Source organism: Nerophis ophidion, linkage group LG13 (assembly GCF_033978795.1).
Source record: "Nerophis ophidion isolate RoL-2023_Sa linkage group LG13, RoL_Noph_v1.0, whole genome shotgun sequence".
NCBI lineage: Eukaryota > Metazoa > Chordata > Actinopteri > Syngnathiformes > Syngnathidae > Nerophis > Nerophis ophidion.
Genome location: NC_084623.1, coordinates 2,737,756 through 2,762,330, shown reverse-complemented (window position 1 = coordinate 2,762,330; position 24,575 = coordinate 2,737,756). Strand labels below are relative to the sequence as shown.

The 24,575-nt window shown below is 40.2% G+C and overlaps 2 protein-coding genes across 10 annotated transcripts in view; one reads left to right on the top strand and one right to left on the bottom strand.

Annotated features, from left to right (window-relative positions):
• Positions 1 to 299: 299 nt before the first annotated feature.
• pdcl3 (phosducin-like 3) lies at positions 300 to 14,347 on the bottom strand. The gene is made up of 7 exons (XM_061918230.1): positions 14,293 to 14,347; positions 11,592 to 11,713; positions 11,254 to 11,362; positions 6,735 to 6,825; positions 6,489 to 6,632; positions 4,829 to 5,037; positions 300 to 546 (listed from the first exon to the last, which is right to left on the bottom strand). The coding sequence occupies exons 1-7, from the start codon at positions 14,330 to 14,332 to the stop codon at positions 401 to 403; spliced, it is 861 nt and encodes a 286-aa protein (XP_061774214.1). The 5' UTR covers positions 14,333 to 14,347; the 3' UTR covers positions 300 to 400.
• The window catches only part of LOC133564107 (TBC1 domain family member 8), a 38,321-nt gene continuing 27,979 nt past the window's right edge, over positions 14,234 to 24,575 (top strand). For 3 of the 9 annotated variants that reach the window (XR_009809222.1, XR_009809221.1, XR_009809223.1), the window contains exons 1-4: positions 14,234 to 14,792; positions 21,430 to 21,540; positions 21,633 to 21,751; positions 22,618 to 22,846. Coding sequence is in view for 6 of the 9 variants with exons in the window: in XM_061918228.1 (XP_061774212.1) it covers positions 14,666 to 14,792; positions 21,430 to 21,540; positions 21,633 to 21,751; positions 22,618 to 22,846 (586 nt within the window). In the remaining 3 variants the exon portion in view is untranslated. The remainder of the gene's footprint in view (positions 14,793 to 21,429; positions 21,541 to 21,632; positions 21,752 to 22,617; positions 22,847 to 24,575) is intronic. The other 6 variants (XM_061918229.1, XM_061918225.1, XM_061918226.1 and 3 more) reach the window with 4 other exon arrangements.

Below are 24,575 nucleotides of genomic sequence, written 5' to 3'. Positions count from 1 at the left end.
TGAACTAATTGTAAGTGTATCTTGTGTTTTTATGTTGGTGAACTAATTGTAAGTGTCTCTTGTGTTTTATGTTGAATTAATTAAAAAAATAAAACAAATAATAATAATAATAAAAAATTATTCTGCGGCCCGGTGGTTGGGGACCACTGGTCTAGAGGACCATACTTTAGTACTGCTATCATATTTTAGTGCGACTCTCAGGACAAAGCTTTGGTTTGAAGTCCAAACTGTCCCCCGCATAGTTGTAATCATTTGCTGTCCTGAATGTGTTGTTGAAGGCCAGTCATCAAGTAAATGAGTGACGTTGGACAGAAAGAAGAAGTTTAATGTACTTGGAATTGTTTCCTTGGCAGTCCTTTAAGGAGGTTTCCATGGCAACCAGTTCAGTAAGACAGGAAAGTCAGTCCTCGTCCTCAGACTCGCTGGTCCTGCGGGTGGGCAGCGAGGACCTGATGGACGACATCAGTTTGTCCTCAATTTGTTTCCGAGGGTTCTCCTCCAGCTCCGTCTTCACCGCGCCGCTCTCTGATATCCTCCACTCCAGTTCTGTGGGCGGGGGGGCGGGTGGGATGATGGACAGGAAGTGGTGGTCAGTGGGAATAGTTTTACAAACACATACATACATACATATATACATACATATATACATACATGTATACATACATGAAATATGACAGAAGATTAATTGTTAAATCAGGCATGATTACATATAACAAAAACATTTTTGAAGAGTTTAAAAGATTACGGTTGAATAAAAATATTCATACAAGCCCATTTTCACCACAAAAAAAAACTATACTTGAAAAATATTTTAAATATACTTGAATCATTTGAAATATATTTGAACCTAATTGTTTTAATGATTTAAAAAATATATATATACTCAAAGGTATCTAAAAAAATACTTTCATCTGTTAAAAAATATATTTTTAATGAGTAGAAAAATACTGTGAATAATAACTATACAAGAAAAATATTTCAAATATACTTGAAACATTTAATATATCCATCTATTTTCTACCACTTGTCACTTTTGGGTATTTGAACATAATTATTTTTAATTACTTGGATTTGATTATAAACAAAAAAATTATTCAATAGTATTTAAAATTATTTCTTATAAAATACTGCAAAACTATTCATAATAAGTAGAACAATACTATGAATAATAACTATACTTGAAAAAAAATTAAATAAGAAATTATGATGTATGAAAGTTAAAATGATTAAATAAAAAGTCATAATAATGAGATTAAAAAGAAAGTCATAATTATGGGATCTTTAAAATCAAAACAATGAGATAAGAAAGTTCAAATTATGAGATAAAAAGTCATAATTATGAGATAAAGTTGAAATCATGAAAGGATATTATACTTATGAGATTTTAAAAATCAAACTCATGAAATAAAAAGTCAAAAAAATGGGATAAGAAAGTTAAAATTATGAGAAAAAGTCTGAAATATATGATAGTCATACTTATTAGATTAAAAATCATAATTATGAAGTAAAAAGTCATAATTATGAGATTTAAAAAAAAATGTCAATTATGAGTTAAAAAGTCAAAACTATGAGATAAAAAAAGTTAAAATTATGAGATAAAAAGTCTAAACTATAAGATAAAGTCATGATTATTAGATCAAAAAGTCCTAAATAGGAAGTAAAACACTGTTAATTTTCTCATCATTTCAACTTTTTATCAGATAATTATGACCTTTCAAATATTTGTCATGTGCTGAAAAAACATTTGAGAGAAAATGGGTGACAGTAATATTTGAACAGTAACACTACCTTCCAAGGTGACAGTAATATTTGAACAGTAACACTACCTTCCAAGGTGACAGTAATATTTGAACAGTAACACTACCTTCCAAGGTGACAGTAATATTTGAACAGTAACACTACCTTCCAAGGTGACAGTAATATTTGAACAGTAACACTACCTTCCAAGGTGACAGTAATATTTGGACAGTAACACTACCTTCCAAGGTGACAGTAATATTTGAACAGTAACACTACCTTCCAAAGTGACAGTAATATTTGAACAGTAACACTACCTTCCAAAGTGACAGTAATATTTGAACAGTAACACTACCTTCCAAGGTGACAGTAATATTTGAACAGTAACACTACCTTCCAAGGAGACAGTAATATTTGAACAGTAACACTACCTTCCAAGGTGACAGTAATATTTGAACAGTAACACTACCTTCCAAGGTGACAGTAATATTTGAACAGTAACACTACCTTCCAAGGTGACAGTAATATTTGAACAGTAACACTACCTTCCAAGGTGACAGTAATATTTGAACAGTAACACTACCTTCCAAGGTGACAGTAATATTTGAACAGTAACACTACCTTCCAAGGTGACAGTAATATTTGAACAGTAACACTACCTTCCAAGGTGACAGTAATATTTGAACAGTAACACTACCTTCCAAGGTGACAGTAATATTTGGACAGTAACACTACCTTCCAAGGTGACAGTAATATTTGAACAGTAACACTACCTTCCAAAGTGACAGTAATATTTGAACAGTAACACTACCTTCCAAAGTGACAGTAATATTTGAACAGTAACACTACCTTCCAAGGTGACAGTAATATTTGAACAGTAACACTACCTTCCAAGGAGACAGTAATATTTGAACAGTAACACTACCTTCCAAGGTGACAGTAATATTTGAACAGTAACACTACCTTCCAAGGTGACAGTAATATTTGAACAGTAACACTACCTTCCAAGGTGACAGTAATATTTGAACAGTAACACTACCTTCCAAGGTGACAGTAATATTTGAACAGTAACACTACCTTCCAAGGTGACAGTAATATTTGAACAGTAACACTACCTTCCAAGGTGACAGTAATATTTGAACAGTAACACTACCTTCCAAGTTGACAGTAATATTTGAACAGTAACACTACCTTCCAAGGTGACAGTAATATTTGGACAGTAACACTACCTTCCAAGGTGACAGTAATATTTGAACAGTAACACTACCTTCCAAAGTGAAAGAAATATTTGAACAGTAACACTACCTTCCAAAGTGACAGTAATATTTGAACAGTAACCCTACCTTCCAAGGTGACAGTAATATTTGAACAGTAACACTACCTTCCAAAGTGACAGTAATATTTCAACAGTAACACTACCTTCCAAGGTGACAGTAATATTTCAACAGTAACACTACCTTCCAAAGTGACAGTAATATTTCAACAGTAACACTACCTTCCAAGGTGACAGTAATATTTCAACAGTAACACTACCTTCCAAGGTGACAGTAATATTTGAACAGTAACACTACCTTCCAAGGTGACAGTAATATTTCAACAGTAACACTACCTTCCAAAGTGAAAGAAATATTTGAACAGTAACACTACCTCCCAAAGTGACAGTAATATTTGAACAGTAACACTACCTTCCAAGGTGACAGTAATATTTGAACAGTAACACTACCTTCCAAGGTGACAGTAATATTTGAACAGTAACACTACCTTCCAAGGTGACAGTAATATTTGAATAGTAACACTACCTTCCAAGTTGACAGTAATATTTGAACAGTAACACTACCTTCCAAAGTGAAAGAAATATTTGAACAGTAACACTACCTTCCAAAGTGACAGTAATATTTGAACAGTAACACTACCTTCCAAGGTGACAGTAATATTTGAACAGTAACACTACCTTCCAAAGTGACAGTAATATTTGGACAGTAACACTACCTTCCAAGTTGACAGTAATATTTGAACAGTAACACTACCTTCCAAGGTGACAGTAATATTTGAACAGTAACACTACCTCCCAAGGTGACAGTAATATTTCAACAGTAACACTACCTTCCAAAGTGAAAGAAATATTTGAACAGTAACACTACCTTCCAAAGTGAAAGAAATATTTGAACAGTAACACTACCTTCCAAAGTGACAGTAATATTTGAACAGTAACACTACCTTCCAAGGTGACAGTAATATTTGAACAGTAACACTACCTTCCAAAGTGACAGTAATATTTGGACAGTAACACTACCTTCCAAGTTGACAGTAATATTTGAACAGTAACACTACCTTCCAAGGTGACAGTAATATTTGAACAGTAACACTACCTTCCAAGGTGACAGTAATATTTCAACAGTAACACTACCTTCCAAAGTGAAAGAAATATTTGAACAGTAACACTACCTCCCAAAGTGACAGTAATATTTGAACAGTAACACTACCTTCCAAGGTGACAGTAATATTTGAACAGTAACACTACCTTCCAAGGTGACAGTAATATTTGAACAGTAACACTACCTTCCAAGGTGACAGTAATATTTGAATAGTAACACTACCTTCCAAGTTGACAGTAATATTTGAACAGTAACACTACCTTCCAAAGTGAAAGAAATATTTGAACAGTAACACTACCTTCCAAAGTGACAGTAATATTTGAACAGTAACACTACCTTCCAAGGTGACAGTAATATTTGAACAGTAACACTACCTTCCAAAGTGACAGTAATATTTGGACAGTAACACTACCTTCCAAGTTGACAGTAATATTTGAACAGTAACACTACCTTCCAAGGTGACAGTAATATTTGAACAGTAACACTACCTTCCAAAGTGACAGTAATATTTGAACAGTAACACTACCTTCCAAAGTGAAAGTAATATTTGAACAGTAACACTACCTTCCAAAGTGACAGTAATATTTGAACAGTAACACTACCTTCCAAAGTGAAAGTAATATTTGAACAGTAACACTACCTTCCAAGGTGACAGTAATATTTGAACAGTAACACTACCTTCCAAGGTGACAGTAATATTTGAACAGTAACACTACCTTCCAAGGTGAGGTTCATGCCGCCAAAGACCAGCGGCCCGATGAACTGCGCCTTGATCTGGTTGTCCAGGTAGACGAAGACCGTGGGCAGGTTGCGGTCAGGGTAGTTGGCGATGCAGGTGGTGGAGATGGACCTGAGGAACTTGGTCTGAGGGAACTTGCGGGCCAGAGCGCTGAGATGTTGGTTGATGAGCGAGCACAGAGGGATGCTGCGGGCACACAAGGGGGGGGGGGGGGGGGGCTGCTTTCAAAGTGCTTTACTAACTGCTTTCAAGCTGATTTCAGAGTGGTTCGGAAACTGCTTTGAAAACCTGTTTCAGAGTCGTTCAAAGTGGTTTGAAAATGGTTTCGGAGAGGTTCGGAAACTGGTTTCAAACTAATGCGAAGAGTGGGTTACAAATTGGTTTGGAAACTGGCTTCAAAGTGGTACAAAGACTGGTTTGAAAGTAGTTTGCAAACTACTTTCAAAGTGGTACGAAATCTGGCTTCAAAGTGGTTTACGAACTGGTTTCAAAATGGGTCTTAAAGTGGTTTTAGACTGGTCTTAAAGTGGTTTTAAATTGTTTTTGAACTGGTTTTAAACTTTTAAAACAGTTTTTAAAAAATGCTTTAAACTGGTATTAAAGATGTTTTAAACTGGTTTTAAAGTAGTTTTAAAGCATATTTTACCTGGATCTGAAACATGTTTTTCCTAATGGTTTTTAAACTGGATTTAAAAAGTGTTTACAAAATAATGGCTTCAAACCGGTTTTTAAAAAGTGTTTTGAACTGGTTTTTAAAGTAGTTTTAAAAAGCTTTTTTTAAACAGTTATTAAAACATTTTTTAACTAGTTTTATAATGCGTTTATTGTTTTAAAATGCTCTCAACAGGTTTTAAAAAGTTATTCCAAACTTACTTTAAAGTGGCTTTTAACTGGTTTTAAAAAAATGTTTTTCAAAAGAAATGTTAAATAGTTTTTAAAGTTTATTTTATACCAGGTTTCAAATTGTTTTCAAAATAGTTTTAAAAAGTGGCTTTAGACTGTTTGAGTGGTTTTAAAGTCTTTTTGAACTGGTGTTAAAAAAGTGTTTAACTTATTTTAAAAAGTGTTTTCAAACTTGTTTTAAAATTGCTTTGAAAATGGTTTTAAAGTGGTTTGACACTGGCTTTGCAAAATGATTTGAACTAGTTTATCTTTTTAAGTGGTTTTAAAAACCAGTTTTTAAATAGTTTTTGAAGTTTATTTTATCTGGTTTTATAATGTTTTTGGTGCTTTTAAACTGGTTTTAAAAATGTTTTTCAAAAAAGTTTAAAACATTTTTAACTGGTTTTAAAGTGTTTTAAGTGGTTTTAAATGTTTTTTAAGTGTTTCAGTGGTTTTAAAATTGTTTTAAAAAAGTGGATTTGGACTGTTTAGGAGGGGTTTTAAAGTATTGGTTGTCTTTTTACACCGCTTTTAAAGTGGTTTAAAAATGTTTTGAAAGTGTTTTAAAAAGTGGCTTAAACGGTTAAAAAAAAAAAAAGTTTTTGAAAAGTGTTTTTGAGGGCAGACTTCCTTCTAGTGCTTGTAGAAGTGTAGCACCAACCAGGTGTCTTCGCATGTGTTTTTAAAGTGCTTTAAAAGTGCTTTAAAAGTGCTTTGAGAGGGTGACCCCCCCCCCCCCCCCCCGTCCCCCCTACCCTTGCTTGTAGAGGTGCAGCACCACCCAGATGCCTTCGCCAGCCTTGTTGACCTCATTGACGTAGTCTTGACCCGAGATCTCCGTCACCTCCCCGAAGATGTTCTTGGCCTGACTGGCCTTCCACTCCGCCAGACGCTTCTGTCTGCGAACACACAAACACACACACACACGCACACAAACACACAATCACACAAACATGAGGCAATACTTCCCAGCTCACCCAAGTGGACAGGAAGAGACTCACCTGTACATCTCTATGGCCGCCTCGTCGTCCTCTTCAAACTCATCCTGGTTCTCCTCCAGCTCCTCCAGCGTCATGTCCTCATACGTTCTCACTGCTCACACAAAACATTCTTAGTATGTCAGCGGAGAAGTAAACAACATCTTGGTGTCCACTTTCATCCATTAACACCTGCACATCTTACACAAACTGCACCGCAAGGCAAAAGAAGGACAACAGAAGGTGACTAAGGCACTTAAAGGTCAAAGAAAGGTAAAAAAAAAAGTCATTTAAAAAGTAAAATATGTAAATAAAATGCAAAAGAAGGTAAATAAAACACTAAAGACAGTAAATAAACGTTTTTAAAAAAGAATATAGAAGGTAAAAGAGGAAAATGTTAAATAAATTAGTTATTTAAAAAGGTAAAAGAAGGTGAAACAGGTAAATAAAAAGTAAAAGAAACAACATAAAAGGTAAACAAAATGGAATATAGAAGGTAAACAAGTAAATAAAGGGTAAAATAAGTTAAATAAAAGGTAAATGAAGGAACACCCAAGATAAAAATAGTACATCAAAGGTTAAATAAGGCAACAAAAGGTAAATAAAATGTTAATGAAGGAATAGAGAAGGTAAACAAGTTCAACAGAAAGTAAACAATGAATATAGCAAGTAGGGCTGGGCAATATATGGAATATACTGGATATACAGTGGGGCTAAAAAGTATTTAGTCAGCCAGCGATTGTGCAAGTTCTCACACCTACTCAGTGGCCTAGTGGTTAGAGGGTCCGCCCGGAGATGGGTAGGTTGTGAGTTCAAATCCCGGCCGAGTCATACCAAAGACTATAAAAATGGGACTCATTACCTCCCTGCTTGGCACTCAGCATCAAGGCTTGCAATTGGGGGTTAAATCACCATAAATGATTCCCGAGCGCAGCAACGCTGTTGCTCACTGCTCCCCTCACCTCCCAGGGGGTGAACAAGGTGATGGATCAAATGCAGAGATTAATTTCGCCACATCTTGTATGTGTGTGACAATCATTGCTACTTTAACTTTAAAATGATGACAGAAATCTGTCATTTTCATCATAGGTACACTTCAACTGTGAGACAGAATGTGAAAAAAAAAATCCAGGAATTCAAATTGTAGCAATTTTAAATAATTTATTTGTAAATGATGGTGGAAAATAAGTATTTGGTCAAGCATTCAAAGCTCTCACTGATGGAAGGAGGTTTTGGCTACAAATCTCAGGATACATGGCCCCATTCATTCTTTCCTTAACACGGATCAATCGTCCTGTCCCCTTAGCAGAAAAACAGCCCCAAAGCATGATGTTTCCACCCCCATGCTTCACAGTAGGTATGGTGTTCTTGGGATGCAACTCAGTATTCTTCTTCCTCCAAACACGAGCAGTTGAGTTTATACCAAAATGGATACATGGATGATAGAGCAGAGGATTGGGAGAATGTCATGTGGTCAGATGAAACCAAAATAGAACTTTTTGCTATAAACTCAACTGGTGGTGTTTGGAGGAAGAAGAATACTGAGTTGCATCCCAAGAACACCAAAAACGACTATATGGTGATATTGAATTATAGCTTCTCACACACTTGCTTTTAGCTGCGGGCATTACACTACAGGCTCCTCACACTCTTTCTTGTCTCTCCTTCTCACAGAGACAAAAAACAACCGCATCTTCTTACATACGTCACTTACTGTCACCTCACACCTCACACGTCACTTACTGTCACCTCACACGTCACATACTGTCACCTCACACGTCACATACTGTCACCTCCTACGTCACATACTGTCACCTCATACGTCACATACTGTCACCTCATACGTCACATACTGTCACCTCACACGTCACATACTGTCACCTCACACATCACATACTGTCACCTCATACGTCACATACTGTCACCTCATACGTCACATACTGTCACCTCACACGTCACATACTGTCACCTCATACGTCACATACTGTCACCTCATACGTCACATACTGTCACCTCACACGTCACATACTGTCACCTCACACGTCACATACTGTCATACGTCACATACTGTCACCTCACACGTCACATACTGTCACCTCATACGTCACATACTGTCACCTCATACGTCACATACTGTCACCTCACACGTCACATACTGTCACCTCACACGTCACATACTGTCACCTCACACGTCACATACTGTCACCTCACACGTCACATACTGTCACCTCACACGTCACGTACTGTCACCTCACACGTCACATACTGTCACCTCACACGTCACATACTGTCGCCTCACACATCACATACTGTCGCCTCACACGTCACATACTGTCACCTCACACGTCACATACAGTCACCTCATACGTCACATACTGTCACCTCACACGTCACGTACTGTCACCTCACACGTCACGTACTGTCACCTCACACATCACATACTGTCGCCTCACACGTCACATACTGTCACCTCACACGTCACGTACTGTCACCTCACACGTCACGTACTGTCACCTCACACGTCACGTACTGTCACCTCACACGTCACGTACTGTCACCTCACACGTCACGTACTGTCACCTCACACGTCACGTACTGTCACCTCACACATCACATACTGTCGCCTCACACGTCACATACTGTCACCTCACACGTCACGTACTGTCACCTCACACGTCACGTACTGTCACCTCACACGTCACATACTGTCACCTCACACGTCACATACTGTCACCTCACACGTCACATACTGTCACCTCACACGTCACAAAAAGGAGGCCTAATAAAACCCACTACTACCCACCACGCAGTCTGATAGTTTATATATCAATGACGAAACCTTAACATTACAACACATGCCAATACGGCCGCTTTAGTTTACTAAATTGCCATTTTAAATTTCGCGAAGTAACCTGTTGAAAACGTCACGGTATGATGATGCGTGCGCGTGACGTCACGGACATTTTGTTCCAGCCCGATCTCAGCTATAAGTCGTCTGCTTTAATCGCATAATTACACAGTATTCTGGACATCGGTGTTGCTGAATCTTTTGCAATTTGTCCAATTAATAATGGAGACGTCAAAGAAGAAAGATGTAGGTGGGAAGTGGTGTATTGCGGCTGCCTTTAGCAACATAAACACAGCCGGTGTTTCCTTTTTTTACATTCCCGAAAGATGACTGTGAAGCTTTACTATGGAACAGAGCGGTCAAGCGAACATGGTTCCCTACCACATGTCAACCGGCAGGTTTTGGTGAGAAAATTGTGCTAATAAGTCGGCTCTTACCGTAGACATGAGCAGAGCTTGCGTCGTTCCTCGTGTACCTGTCAGAGAGGCAGCTGCGGACTCTCTTGCCTCCTCCAACCGGCCGCCCCCGAACGTGGGATGCTTCCACCATGGAGGAGGGGAAAAAAGCTCAGCCCGGCTCCAACGATTGCCTTCGCTTCACCTCGTCGAGAAACATGGCTTCCCTCAGAGACACTGGCCACACCCCTCTGACTTTTAGGTACGACAGTATAATTTCACTAAAACACTAGTAACACAATAAGCAGATAAGGGATTCTCCAGAATTATCCTACATGTGTTTAATAACATCTGAATCGCTCCCACTGCCCTTGTCTTCCTCCCTTTTTTTTCTAGTCCTTCACTCTCATTTTCCTCATTCACGAATCTTTCATCCTCGCTCAAATAATGGGGAAACCGTCGCTTTCTCGGTACGAATTGCTCTCGCTGCTGGTGGTCATGACTGTAAACAATGTTCAGATGTGAGGAGCTACACAATCCGTGACGTCACGCACACATCGTCTGCTACTTCCGGTGCAGGTAAGGCTCCACATTTGAGGTAAAAAGAGGACTAATTCCTCCACATTTTAGGTCAAAAGAGGACTAATTCCTCCACATTTGCGGTAAAAAGAGGAATAATTCCCCCACATTTGAGGTAAAAAGAGGACTAATTCCCCCACATTCGCGGTAAAAAGAGGACTAATTCCTCCACATTTGTGGTAAAAAGAGGACTAATTCCTCCACATTTGTGGTAAAAAGAGGACTAATTCCTCCACATTTGAGTTCAAAAGAGGACTAATTCCTCCACATTTGAGGTCAAAAGAGGACTAATTTCTCCACATCTGAGGTCAAAAGAGGACTAATTTCTCCACATTTGAGGTCAAAAGAGGAATAAATCCTCCACATTTGAGGTCAAAAGAGGAATAATTCCTCCACATTTGAGGTCAAAAGAGGAATAATTCCTCCACATTTGAGGTCAAAAGGACTAATTCCTCCACATTTGAGGTCAAAAGAGGACTAATTCCTCCACATTTGAGGTAAAAAGGACTAATTCCTCCACATTTGAGGTAAAAAGGACTAATTCCTCCACATTTGAGGTAAAAAGGACTAATTCCTCCACATTTGAGGGAAAAATGACTAATTCCTCCACATTTGAGGTAAAAAGGACTAATTCCTCCACATTTGAGGTAAAAAGGACTAATTCCTCCACATTTGAGGTCAAAAGAGGAGTAACTAGAAAGAGAAGAATGGTGTCTCGCACCAACAGACTGATGTTGTTCTTCCTCGTCATCTTCTGGGGGAAGTTCTTTAGGAGGAAGAATGCCTTTCTTCCTCAGGATGTCATTCCACTCCGTGTCCTCGTTTGGGTCCTGGACACAAAATCAGGACTTTTGACTGGGGAACACTTTCACTTTTCCTCTTATGTTGTAAGTTGGTGACAAACACATGCAGCTAAAGCTACAAGTTAAGCTAACTTTACGAAAACATCAACAACTCGTTCGCTCTTTTTTGCTTTCCAAGGTAATAAAAGGTAAAAGTGCTGTTTTCGGCCCAAACATCAAGGTAATAAAAGGTAAAAGTGCTGTTTTCGGCCCAAACCTGCATTTTGTCCCGCAGAAGTCCAGCAGGAAGCACGCCACTCCTCTCTCCTAAGCAGGAAGCAGAAGGAGCGCGCGCACGTACAGAGTCCGACCAGAAACCATGCTCCTCCCAAACATGTCCTAATTATAAAAAGTGGCTCACATGAATGTATTTTGAAGACATAAAATGCAAATATATTTTCTCTAACATTCAAATTGATTTTTTTAATTCAACACAATATTGTTTTAAAGAGATTTTGAGTGGCTTTGGAAATGGACCTCAGAGGACAATAATAAAAGTGACAAACTTCCGCTGAAGGCTCAATATGTCCATATAAGGAATGGCAGCGCAGGATTCCATTTGTGGCTGCTGAGCGCCGCGGTCAACAGGTGCTGCAATCTCACACACACACACACACACACACACACACACACACACACACACACACACACACCATCCTAAATATGTCATACGTCATTAAAAAAGAGTGGAGTTGGGCCCTGCTCGCAAAGAGAGAAAAAACTTTACAACAAAAAACCTTTCATTCACAGAAGCAGTAGTTTAGCAAACAAACCATGAGAAGGCGTGAACACTGTTGTGTTTGTCCCTGTTAATGATTCATAAACTAGTTATTGCTTTCGTCCTCTCCAAGGTTCTCATAGTCATCATTGTCACCGACATCCCACTGGGTGTGAGTTTTCCTTGCCCTTATGTGGGCCTACCGAGGATGTCGTAGTGGTTTGTGCAGCCCTTTGAGACACTAGTGATTTAGGGCTATATGAGTAAACATTGATTGATTGATAGATAACCTGAACATATGATGCCCTCTGAACAGCCAATAAGAGGCCTCTTTAAAACAACTTTAAAACACTTTTTAAAACCAGTTTAAAATATATTTTCAAACAGTTTGAAACACCTGTTTAAAACTGTTCAAACACTTTTTAAAACAGGTTTGCAACCCCTTTAAAACAATTTTAATAAAAACAGTTTGAAACCTCTATTTTAAAACAAGCTTGACACCAACTTAAAAACGCATTTTAAAATAAAAAACGTTTTAAAACAAGTCTAAAACAACTTCAAAGCAGTTTAAAAATTACTTATCAAAACCAGCTTAAAAATTCTAAACCAATTTAAAATGACATTGAAAACCACTTTAAAACCATTTTAAAACTACTTATCAAAACCATATTATAAGCATTCCAAAACCATTTTGAAATTACCTTTAAAACTACTTTAAAATACTTAAAAAAACACATTAAAACCAGTTTAAACACTTTAAAATCCAATTTAAAACCCATTTTTCAAACCAATTTAAAACCATTCTATACCCACTTAAAACTGTGTTTTAACCAGTTTAAAACCATTTAATAAAAACTTTAACACCAGTTTATAAACACTCAGTTTAATGCTATTTTAAAACCACTTTAAAACACTTTTAAATCACACATTTTTAAACCAGTTTAAAATCACTTTATACCCACTTAAAACCATGTTTAAATAATTTCAAAACCATAAACTCTTTTAAACCAGTATATTAACACTCTAAAACAGTTTGAAGCTATTTTAAAACCATTATAAAACACTTTTGAATTCAGTTTAAAACGCATTTTTAAACCAGTTTAAAACCACTCTAGACCCACGTAAAATCATGTTTTAATTTGTTTTAAACTGCTTAATATACACTTTAAAACCAGTTTATAAACACTCTAAACATTTTTAAGATATTTCCAAAGCCACTTTAATACCAGTTTAAAATTACTTTTAAAAGTCTTAAAACCAGTTTAGAAACCCTTTAAAAAACTTTTAAATCCCTTTTAAATCCAGTTTAAAACACATTTTTAAACCAGTTTAAAACCACTTTACACCCACTTAAAACTGTGTTTTAATCAGTTCAAAAACGTTTAATAAACACTTTGAAATCAGTTTATAGACACTCTAAAACAGTTTGAAGCTATTTTTAAAACCACTTTAAAACACTTCTAAATCCAGCTTAAAACACATTTTTAAACCAGTTCAAAACCACTCTAGACCCACTTAAAAGTATGTTTTAATCAGTTTAAAACACTTAATAAACACTTTAAAACCAGTTTAAAAACACTTTGAAAAAATGTCTACAACAAATTTCCAAAACATTTCGAAACCCCTTTACAACCAGTTTAAAAAAAACACTAACATTTTAAAACCAGTTGAAAACCTTAAAAAACATTAAAACCAGTTATAAACTCTTTTAAACCACAGACGATAAACTCTTGAAGAACACTGAAACAACAGAAAACATTTCACAGTTTTGAAAAGAAAACACGACAAGGTGTGAACAACAACAACAACAACAACAACAACAACAACTGCACAGTTGTTTTTTTCACTTTGAATGATTCATAAACTAATAGTCAGCGCGGGGACCTGATCACGTGACGCCCTCTGAACAGGCCTCTTTAAACCACTTTAAAACACATTTAAAAACACTTTAAAAAACAAATTTAAAAAAATTTTTAAAAGCAGTTTAAAAACATGACAAGGCGCGAACAACAACAGCAACAACAATAACAAGAAGAACTGTACTGTTGGCTTTTTCACTTTCAATGATTTCTAAGTTAGCGCGGACACCTGATCACGTGATGTCCCGTGAAGAACCAATCAGAGAATAGCTGGTGGCTCTTTGCGGAAGTGAGAGTGGGCCGAATGCGGAAAAGAAGAAAGTTGAAAGATGATCGCTCACTGTTGTCGTTGTCCTCTCCTACAACGCCACAAAGTGTCATTATCCCCCGAGGAAAGTAATTGGTACTGCGGGAAAACATATCCGATAGAAATGAGTATGCAGAAAGTATTTGTGGTGAAAAGTAGTCTGTAAATTGACACGACCCGGCGAGCTGTTAGAGCGACAGAGTGAAACTTCTTCCTCTGACAACGATCTAAGTGGACAATCTTTGCGCGGCGTGTCCAGCTGTTGCGAGAGCAGGACGTGAAGGTTCGAAACCCGCAACAAGGAGACTATGGGACCGCCCGTCCACTCGCCGCTTTAACGCGGAAGAAGCGGACCCCGGGTCGGGTTTGGGCCGGCGGCGGCTCCAGTCCCGTCCCCCGGCGAGAAAATGTGGCTGAACCCGGAGGAAGTGTTGGTGAAAAATGCGCTGAAGCTGTGGATCACCGAGAGGAGCAACGCCTTCTTCCTGCTGCAGAGGAGGCGAGGCCGCGGGAAGACCACCGGCAAGATCAGCGGTCAGTAGCCCGCAACACGGCGCACCTGGGCGGCCACACACCTGAGGGGGGTGGGTGGTCTCACATCAGCAACACGGGGCACCTGGGCGGCCACACACCTGAGGGGGGGTGGGTGGTCTCACATCAGCAACACGGCGCACCTGGGCGGCCACACACCTGAGGGGGGTGGGTGGTCTCACATCAGCAACACGGCGCACCTGGGCGGCCACACACCTGAGGGGGGTGGGTGGTCTCACATCAGCAACACGGCGCACCTGGGCGGCCACACACCTGAGGGGGGTGGGTGGTCTCACATCAGCAACACGGCGCACCTGGGCGGCCACACACCTGAGGGGGGTGGGTGGTCTCACATCAGCAACACGGCGCACCTGGGCGGCCACACACCTGAGGGGGGTGGGTGGTCTCACATCAGCAACATGTGCACCTGGGCGGCCACACACCTGAGGGGGGTGGTGGTCTCACATCAGCAACATGTGCACCTGGGCGGCCACACACCTGAGGGGAGTGGGTGGTCTCACATCAGCAACACGGCGCACCTGGGCGGCCACACACCTGAGGGGGTGGGTGGTCTCACATCAGCAACACGGCGCACCTGGGCGGCCACACACCTGAGGGGGGTGGGTGGTCTCACATCAGCAACACGGGGCACCTGGGCGGCCACACACCTGAGGGGGGTGGGTGGTCTCACATCAGCAACACGGGGCACCTGGGCGGCCACACACCTGAGGGGGGTGGGTGGTCTCACATCAGCAACACGGCGCACCTGGGCGGCCACACACCTGAGGGGGGTGGGTGGTCTCACATCAGCAACATGTGCACCTGGGCGGCCACACACCTGAGGGGGTGGGTGGTCTCACATCAGCAACACGGCGCACCTGGGCGGCCACACACCTGAGGGGGGTGGGTGGTCTCACATCAGCAACATGTGCACCTGGGCGGCCACACACCTGAGTGGAGGTCAACCCAGTAAAAAAAACTTCATTTGAAGACTTTATCCATTAAGACTTGAGGGAAAAGGAGTCCAAAGTTAGACTTTGTTGACTCACTGAGACTATAATGAACAGTTTGAGTTGCACTAACTCTCCTGCTTCACCTTCATCTAACTCAGGTGTGAACAATATAGTCTGCACTAAATAATAATAACGCCACCTGGTCACCCACTGTTGACTCTTAAAGGTACAGTACACCACTCCGTTTACACTGAACACCAAATCTCATCTGTTTGCCCTCCAGTGATTCAAATCGGATATTTTCACATCAGGAAGTAGTCCCGAGTCTGGATTTACACTGCAGCCCAAAGTCCACCAAATCACACTTCTTTCTAAATCTTTTTTTTTTTCCAGCCCCAATGATCTCTCTCTCTCTCTCTCTCTCTCTCTCTCTCTCTCTTTCTCTCTCAGTATGACTATAGTACCGCGATACTAATGAATAGTTTTGGGTATGATACCACCCCTGAAAAGTACTGGTAAAACCCGCTTTCGTCGTCACATCGTGTTATTGCTGGTTTTACCAGCAGAGGAGCATGTTGGGCAGTGCACACACACAGAGTACTTACAAGCAGACACAGTGTGTGGACAAAAAAGGGAGAACAGACGCATTTCGGCTTAAAAAGTAGAGATAAAGGTGAAGTTATAACACTGAAACACCCTCAGGAAGAGGTGCTTTAAGACATAGCTAGCTAGCGGCTAACGTCCATCTTCAGTGTTTTAGCTACTTCTAAATCACTAATCCTGGCCTCCATGGCGACAAATAAAGTACGTTTCTTACAAGTTGAGGAAAAGGAATTGCTAAACATGCTTCACTCACCGGCATCACATTGTAAACTAATGCCATTGGTGGAGCTATACCTGACATCCACTGTAATGATACCAAATACATAAGCGTATCTAGACGATGCTACTATTATTACATCAATGTTTTTTGGCATCACAACATCTTCTTTCACATTTAAAAAGTTCATATTATGTTTTTAAACTCAGAAAATACGTCCCTGCACACATAAGGACTTTGAATATGACCAATGTATGATCCTGTAACAACTTGGTATCGGATCGATACCTACGTTTGTGGTATCATCCAAAACTAATGTAAAGTATCAAACAGAATAAGAATAAGGGATTATTACATTTCAACATGAGTGTGGATAGAACACGTTGAAAGAGAAAGTAAGCAGATATTAAGTAGAATAATAAATCATTTTCTACCACTTGACCTTAATAATAATAATAATAAGTATCATTACAGTGGATGTCAGGTGGACCCACATCATATTGAACCCTATGGCTTTGGAATGGGATGGCACTTTAACTTCATATGTCAGTCAAGGCAGGTGGCCAAATACTTTTGGCAATATAGTGTATGTACACACACATATATATATATATATATATATATATATATATATCAATTACCACTCCACTTCAACTTAAACAGTTGAATGTTTATATATATATAAACAAACATTCAACTGTTTAAGTTGAAGTGGAGTGGTAATTGATTTAGTTTCATGAAGTTGAACACCTGACTCAGTAAGTTGATGATGCGGACACGTTTGTTTCTGGATACTTTCTTTGTAGTGAGTCAGTTGGATTAGTTTGACTTTGGAGGTCCATTCCTACATGTTGTGCACTGGTCAATTGAAGGTCGTTTAAAAGAAAATCAAAGGTTTGGGATTCTTTGTTGAGTCGAGTCTTTTTTTTTTGTCTCCCAGCCTCAACAAAAGTAACGGCACAAAGCGTCGCCAGGTTGACGCCATTTGTCAGTTTCAAAAGGAAGGCCGGCGTTTGACCTCACAGGTCAAAGGTCACGTAGATGCGTTATCTCACAGCTGTGTTTGTTGACCAGCGTCTCACTTCTTGTTTCCTCTCGTAAAAAAGAATAGTCGGAACTTCCTGTTCGCCTTCGCGTTGTCCCCGCTGCTGTCACCATAGCAACAAGGAGGGTTTGGTTTGAGGTCATCAACATGTTGAAGACCAGAACCTTGGTCACAGGCCGTGAATACAAATACAGTTCTTACAGAGTCTGGACAGCCTTCTAGACCACAAGTGTCCAAAGTTTTTGTAAGACTGTAAAAAGACTAGAAGGTGAATACAAAAGTGGAATAAAAGAGCAAGCAGGTGAAATGGAAAGAGAAGAAGTTGCATGTTGACTCGAATAAGACACAATGTTTTTATTTTAAAACTCTTATTGATCAAAAATAATAATGAATTTACATCAATGTTAGGAATTATTGACATGTTTAAGGCTACAAATAACTTCAAATATTGCACTTGGAAATTTTTGGGGGGAAAATATTGCACATTTTGTCTTTTTTTTTTAAACAAAAAGCGCATAAAATAAAACAAACAAAAAGTAATAAAAACATATACTTGACAGATCTACAGTTGATTTACAGATTAATAGACTGAATGTAAAAAAAAACAAAAAACAAAAAACATTTGTGACTTACTTTTAACATTTTTATGAAAGGGTCCTAAGAACTTTAAGTGTGATTTTTTTTGTTTTTCCTGTCATTGCTCAAAAAATAATAATGAATCAAAATCAATGTTGTTATGTATTATTGACATATTCAAGACTCCAATTAATTCACATAAAATATTACACTTTGAAATATTTTTGGTGTTTTTGCCATGAAAACATGTTTGCTTTGAACAAAAAGGTAATAAAAAAAAATAAAAAATAAAAACGTATGATTGACAGATGGATCTAATGTTAATCTAAAGATTCATAGGTCAAAAACAAATAATGTACGAATATTTTTAACAGTTATTATTTGTGCCTTTTTGGAGCTCTGAGAATTTGAGTTGAGTTTTTTTCCAACTGTCATTGCTAAAACAATAAAAATGAATCCAAATCAGAATCAGATATATTTTATAAATCCCCAGGGGAAATTAAAATGTTCAGCACAATCCCATCCAAGATCAGACAAACATTACAGGGAGACAGAACAGGATCTCTGACGGGTCTGCCAACTTCTGGCGCTCCTTACAGAAAAGGTGAGATACAGGTAAACAAGTGGGGGGATAAAATAAAAATAATCTGTCTAAGCCTGGGCCCCTGGAGAGGGGTCCAGACTGAGGCCAAGGGAAAAAAAACAACTCATAGCCATAGCACACATCCCTCTTACGCTTCACATCAATGTTGTTTTGAATTATTGACATAAATAAGACTCTGTAGGAGGCAACGGGGTAGACGTTGGGAAGACTATGTCTCCCAGCTTGGGATCCCCCGGGAGGAGCTGGATCAAGTGGCTGGGGTGAGGGAAGTCTGGGCTTCCCTGCTTGGGCTGCTGCCCCCGTGACCCCACCTCGGATAAGCAGAAGAAAATGGATGGATGGAAGAAGACTCCAATTACTTCACATCAAATATTACACTTTGAAATAGTTTTTTGTAGAAAATACTTCATAATTTGTGTTTTTGACATAAAAACAAAGTTATCTTTGACAAAAAGGGTATAAAACAAGCATTACTAAAAATTAAAAAAGTTTTAATCAAAGGATGAATCTGAAGTTGATCTGAAGATTTAAGTGTTGAACATAAAATAAAACTAAAAATGTAAGACATATTTTCAACACTTTTATGAGTGGGACCTTTAGAGCTGAAGAAGACTGCGATTGTAGAGAATCATGTTGCCACATCTAGTATGTGTGTGACAATCTTTGGTACTTTACTTTGAACTTTAACATCAAATATACATCCATCCTTTTTCTCACGCTTCTTCCTCATTCCACTTTGAAATATTTTATGGGGAAAATCTTGCATATTTAAAAAACAACAACAAAGCTTTCTTTGACAAAAGGGCACAAAACCTAACATGAACTAACTTGATGTTGTCAACCTGAAGTTGATCTACAGATTTAAGCATAAAAATAATTATTATAGAACTTATTTTTAACATTTTGATGAGTGAGTCTGAGACCCAACTTGAGGAGAACCCTGAAGGTTCAACAATAGTCTTAATTGTCTATTAAGAATAGAAATGGCCGCCGCATGTTCCGATCTCTCAGTGTGCGGCCCTCAGTGGAAAAAGTTTGGACACCCCTGATGTGGACTCTGTGGAATGTTCCAGCTGTGAGGACCTTTTTGTGTTGCTAGGCTGCGGCCTCGTGGCTCCAAGCGGGTCCACTTGGACCCTCCGAAGTGTCTCGCTGTGGACCGGCAGCCCCAACACAGAAATAATAACACCTCAATGGTTACTGGAACTATCAAACAAAGCAGTACTTTGGATTATGAATTATTATTTAGTTTATTACTGTGAACTGATAGCACAGTTGTGCTAACAGACGACTACGCTGAAGGTCATTAGTCATTAGTAACTACATATTGTATACTTTGTGGTGTACAAAATAGCATTTTTACGAGTTTGTCTGCTATGAGTTTTGTGCAGCCTGGGGCCCATTTTTAACGTCACATTGTAAATATAATGTTATTTGGTGATCTTTTTTTGTATTTTTAATCTATGTATGTATTTGGGTATTTTTTCTGTTAAATGATAATAAAATAAAATAAAAAGTGGTAAAAGCTCAAAGAGGTGAAATGTAATGAGAAAAAGTTGCAATGTTGACACTAATAACAGAAACAGAAAATAATTTCTCCAAAAATAATGTTATGAATTATTCACCTAGTAAAAGCTGCAATTACTTAAAATATTCCATTTTGAATTATTTTTTGAGGAAGTTATTGCACATTACATATTACAATATTGTTATTTTGTATATTATAAACATAAAATTATATTTTGGATGACAAAAAAGGCAAAAATAAACCAAAAAAACACAACATAAAGAACTAAACGGTCGGATAAATCTGAAGTTAATCTTAAGATTTATGGGTGAAAGAAAAAATGTAGTGACTTATGTTTAAGATGTTTATGGATCCCTCAGAATTTTAGTGGGATTTTTTTTTTAAACAGTCATTGCTTATAAAATCAATGTTGTTATGAATTGTTGACATATTTAAGGCTACAATTACTTCACATCAAATATTACACTTATACATTTTTTGGTGGGGGAAAATGTTGCATATTTTGTGTATTTGTCATAAAGGTTTTGACAAGGCATAAAACGTACAAAGTAAATAAACTCCAACTTTGTATGGACAGACAGATTAGTAGTAAAACAATAAGGCGCAGCAGTCCTTCATCTCCCAGCTCCAGGTAGTCCAGTTGGTTCTCCAGGGAGCGGACATATCGATCAATCAATCAATGTATATTTGTATAGCCCTAAATCACCAGTGTCTCAAAGGGCTGCACAAACCACAATCACATCATCGGTTTGAAAAAAGGATGGAAGGAGGCGGCGTTCTGTGAGGATTAGCTTTTAGCTTTGTTGTTAGCCCCGCTCGGCGTCCCCGTTTCTGCTTCCCATCACACCGCTTACGTCTCCTCCGTCCACGGTCCCTGCTGGTACCTGGTTCCTCTGCTTCACATCGCGGGCGTGTAGTCCCCTGCTAGCGAGAAGGTCCAGCGTACACACATCTTTTGGTCTGAAACTGTTCCATTTATGTACATCTAAAATTGTCTGGCGGTCCAATGTTAACTTTGAAATTTTCAGAATTTACCAATATGTTTGCCAAAAGAGTTCCATTTCTGCCACGAGCCTCTGCCGCCATTATCATTAATTGTCCTTCCTGCCTGCAGGCCTCCTGGTGGGGGCGCTAGACACGGTGCTGGACTCCAACGCCAGGGTCACGCCCTTCAGGATCCTCCTGCAGGTTCCTGGCTCGCCAATAAGTTGGATCATTGCAAGCGGTGAGTGTGTGTTTGTGTGTGTGTGTGTGTTAGTGTGTTAGTGTGTTTGTGTGTGTGTGTGTTTGTTGTTTTGAAATGTTTGTGTCCTTCAGGAGCCGCCATGGAGGAAGTGAACAAGCACTGGGACTGGCTGGTCCACAACCTGTTGCACTCACTCTCCGTCTTTGACAACAAGGACGACGTCAGCAACTTTGTCAAAGGGAAAGTGAAGGTAAGAAGTACACTTAACACTTTAACTCCTCCCACCACAACACTGCTAACACTTTAGCTCCTCCCACCACCACACTGCCAACACTTTAACTCCTCCCACCATGACAAGCCAACAATGTAACTCCTCCCACCACCACACTGCCAGCACTTTAACTCCTCCCACCATAACAAGCCAACAATGTGACTCCTCCCACCAATAACACAGCCAAGAATTTAACTCCTCCCACCACAACGCTGCTAACACTTTAGCCCCTTCCACTTTAATACGTCAACACTTTAACTCCTCCCACTACCACACTGCTTACACTTTAACTCCTCCCACCACAACACAGCCAACACTTTAACTCCTCCCACCACAACACTGCTAACACTTTAGCTCTTCCCACCACCACACAGCCAACACTTTAGCTCCTCCCACCACAACAAAGCCAACACTTTAGCTCCTCCCACCACCACACTGCTTACACTTTAACTCCTCCCACCACAACACAGCCAACACTTTAGCTCCTCCCACCACAACACTGCTAACACTTTAGCCCCTCCCACTTTAATACGGTCAACACTAACTCCTCCCACCACAACACAGCCAACACTTTAACTCCTCCCACCACCACACAGCCAACACTGTAGCTCCTCCCACCACAACAAAGCCAACACTTTAGCTCCTCCCACCACCACACTGCTTACACTTCAGCTCCTCCCACCACAACACAGCCAACACTTTAGCTCCTCCCACCACAACACTGCTAACACTTTAGCCCCTCCCACTTTAATACGGTCAACACTAACTCCTCCCAGCACAACACAGCCGACACTTTAACTCCTCCCACCACAATACGGCTCACACTTAAGCTCCTCCCATCGCAGGGTCTGATAGCCGAGGAGGTCAGAGGTCGCCAGGCTGCCCAAGAAGACGACCCAGAGAAGTTCAGAGAAGCTCTCCTCAAGTTTGAGCTTCACTTCCAGCTTCCTTCTTCCGAGAAGTTGGTGACTTTTTATTCCTGCTCCTGCTGGAAAGGACGAGTTCCTCGCCAAGGTTTCCTCTACCTCAGCATCAACCACATGGCCTTCTACTCCTTCCTGCTGGGCAAAGAAGGTACTACTACAACTAGTACTACTAATAATACTACATCAACCACATCTCCTTCCTGCTGGGCAAAGAAGGTACTACTACAACTAGTACTACTAATAATACTACATCAACCACATCTCCTTCCTGCTGGGCAAAGAAGGTACTACTACAACTAGTACTACTAATAATACTACATCAACCACATGGCCTTCTACTCCTTCCTGAGGGTAGGATGAGTAAAACAAAAAGTTGACCTCAGACTGGGCTCCTATGGAGGGGAAGTCTGGGGTGAGGAAAAAAACTGGATAGTAAAGCACATGTAGAAGTTACGACGTACCCGAAGCTGCCAGCTCCGTTTTCCGACATCCCATGAGAGCCCGGGAAGGAGTTTGGATGCAACCCAGCAGCCCATCCTGAAACATTTCAGCAGATTACTAAGGAGGTTCCCGGCAGGATCCTTGAGGGTGCCATCCAGTCTACATGTGCTTTGTGGACCTGGAGAAGGCCTTCGACCGTGTCCCTCGAGAAGTCCTGTGGGAGGTGCTCATAGAGTATGGGGTATCGGACCGTCTGATTGTGGCGGTGAGCTTCCTGTGTGATGAGTGTCAGAGCTTTGGCCGTATTGCGGGTTGTAAGTCGGACCACAGTGAGCTCTAGACCCAGCCAGGGCTGCCCCTTTGTCACGATACTGTTTACAACTTCTATGGACAGAATTTGTAGGCACAGTCAGGGTGTTGAGAGGATCTAGTTTGGTGGCTGCAGGATTAGGTCTCTGCTTTTTGGAGATGACGTGGTCCTTATTGTTTCATCTGGCAAGGATCTTCAGTTCTCATTGGATCAGTTCCCAGCTGAGTGTGACGCGACTGGTATGGAAAACAGCGCCTCCAAGTCCGAGTCCATGGTTCTCGCCTGGAAAAGGGTAAAGTGCCATCTCCGGGCTGGGGACGAGATCTTTCACTAGGTGGAGGAATTCAAGTATCTTGGGGTCTTGTTCACGAGTGAGAGAAGAGTGGATCTTGAGATTGACAGGTGGTTTGGTGCAGTGTCTGATGACCAAATATCGGTCCATGGTGTTAAAGAAGGAGCTGAGCTGGAAGTCAAAGCTCTCAATTTACCAACTGATCTATGTTCCTATTCTCACATATTGTCATGAGCTTGGGTACAACATGAGTTTCCTAGAGAGAGGGTGAGAAGCTCTGTCATCCAGGAGGAGATCAGAGTATAGACACTGCTCCTCCACATCGAGAGGAGCCAGATGAGGTGCTTCATTCATCTGGTCAGGATGCCACCCGAACACTTCCCTGAGGAGGTGTTGAGGGCACCTCCAACCTGTAGAAGGCCACGGGGAAGACCCAGTACAGGTTGGAGAGACTATGTCTCCCAGCTGGTCTGGGAACACCTCGGGATCCCCCGGGAGGAGCTGGACCAAGTGGCTGTGGACAGAAAACGTTAAGTTGGGCTAAGATGGATGGCACAAAAGTTTGAGTGCCCACAGCTCTGCCTGCATCCTCCAATCATTTGTGGCAACTTTAGGGTACTTTCAACCATTTGTGGATACACCAAGGCAAGGCTTACTCCAGTCTGCAGAGGTTATGAGGATTTCTAATAGGTCGATGTCTTCAATGTCCTTGACTGAAAGGGAGGTACGCGGCACTCCTCTTCTCTCAAGAGTCTGTCCTGTGTCCAGCAACAACCGTACTGTCAGGACAGCCGAAATCTTGTCAATTCTCTTCAGAGGTAAGTTGATCTATTC

Bases quoted from the DNA above. Each gene is read 5' to 3' on its own strand.
- pdcl3 (XM_061918230.1), bottom strand. From the start codon at position 14,332: ATGACACTTTGTGGCGTTGTAGGAGAGGACAACGACAACA. The intron at 11,714-14,292 runs GTGAGCGATCAT...TTTTATAATTAG, and splicing joins AGGAGAGGACAACGACAACA to GACATGTTTGGGAGGAGCAT. The intron at 547-4,828 runs GTAGTGTTACTG...CCCCGCCCACAG, and splicing joins CATGAACCTCACCTTGGAAG to AACTGGAGTGGAGGATATCA.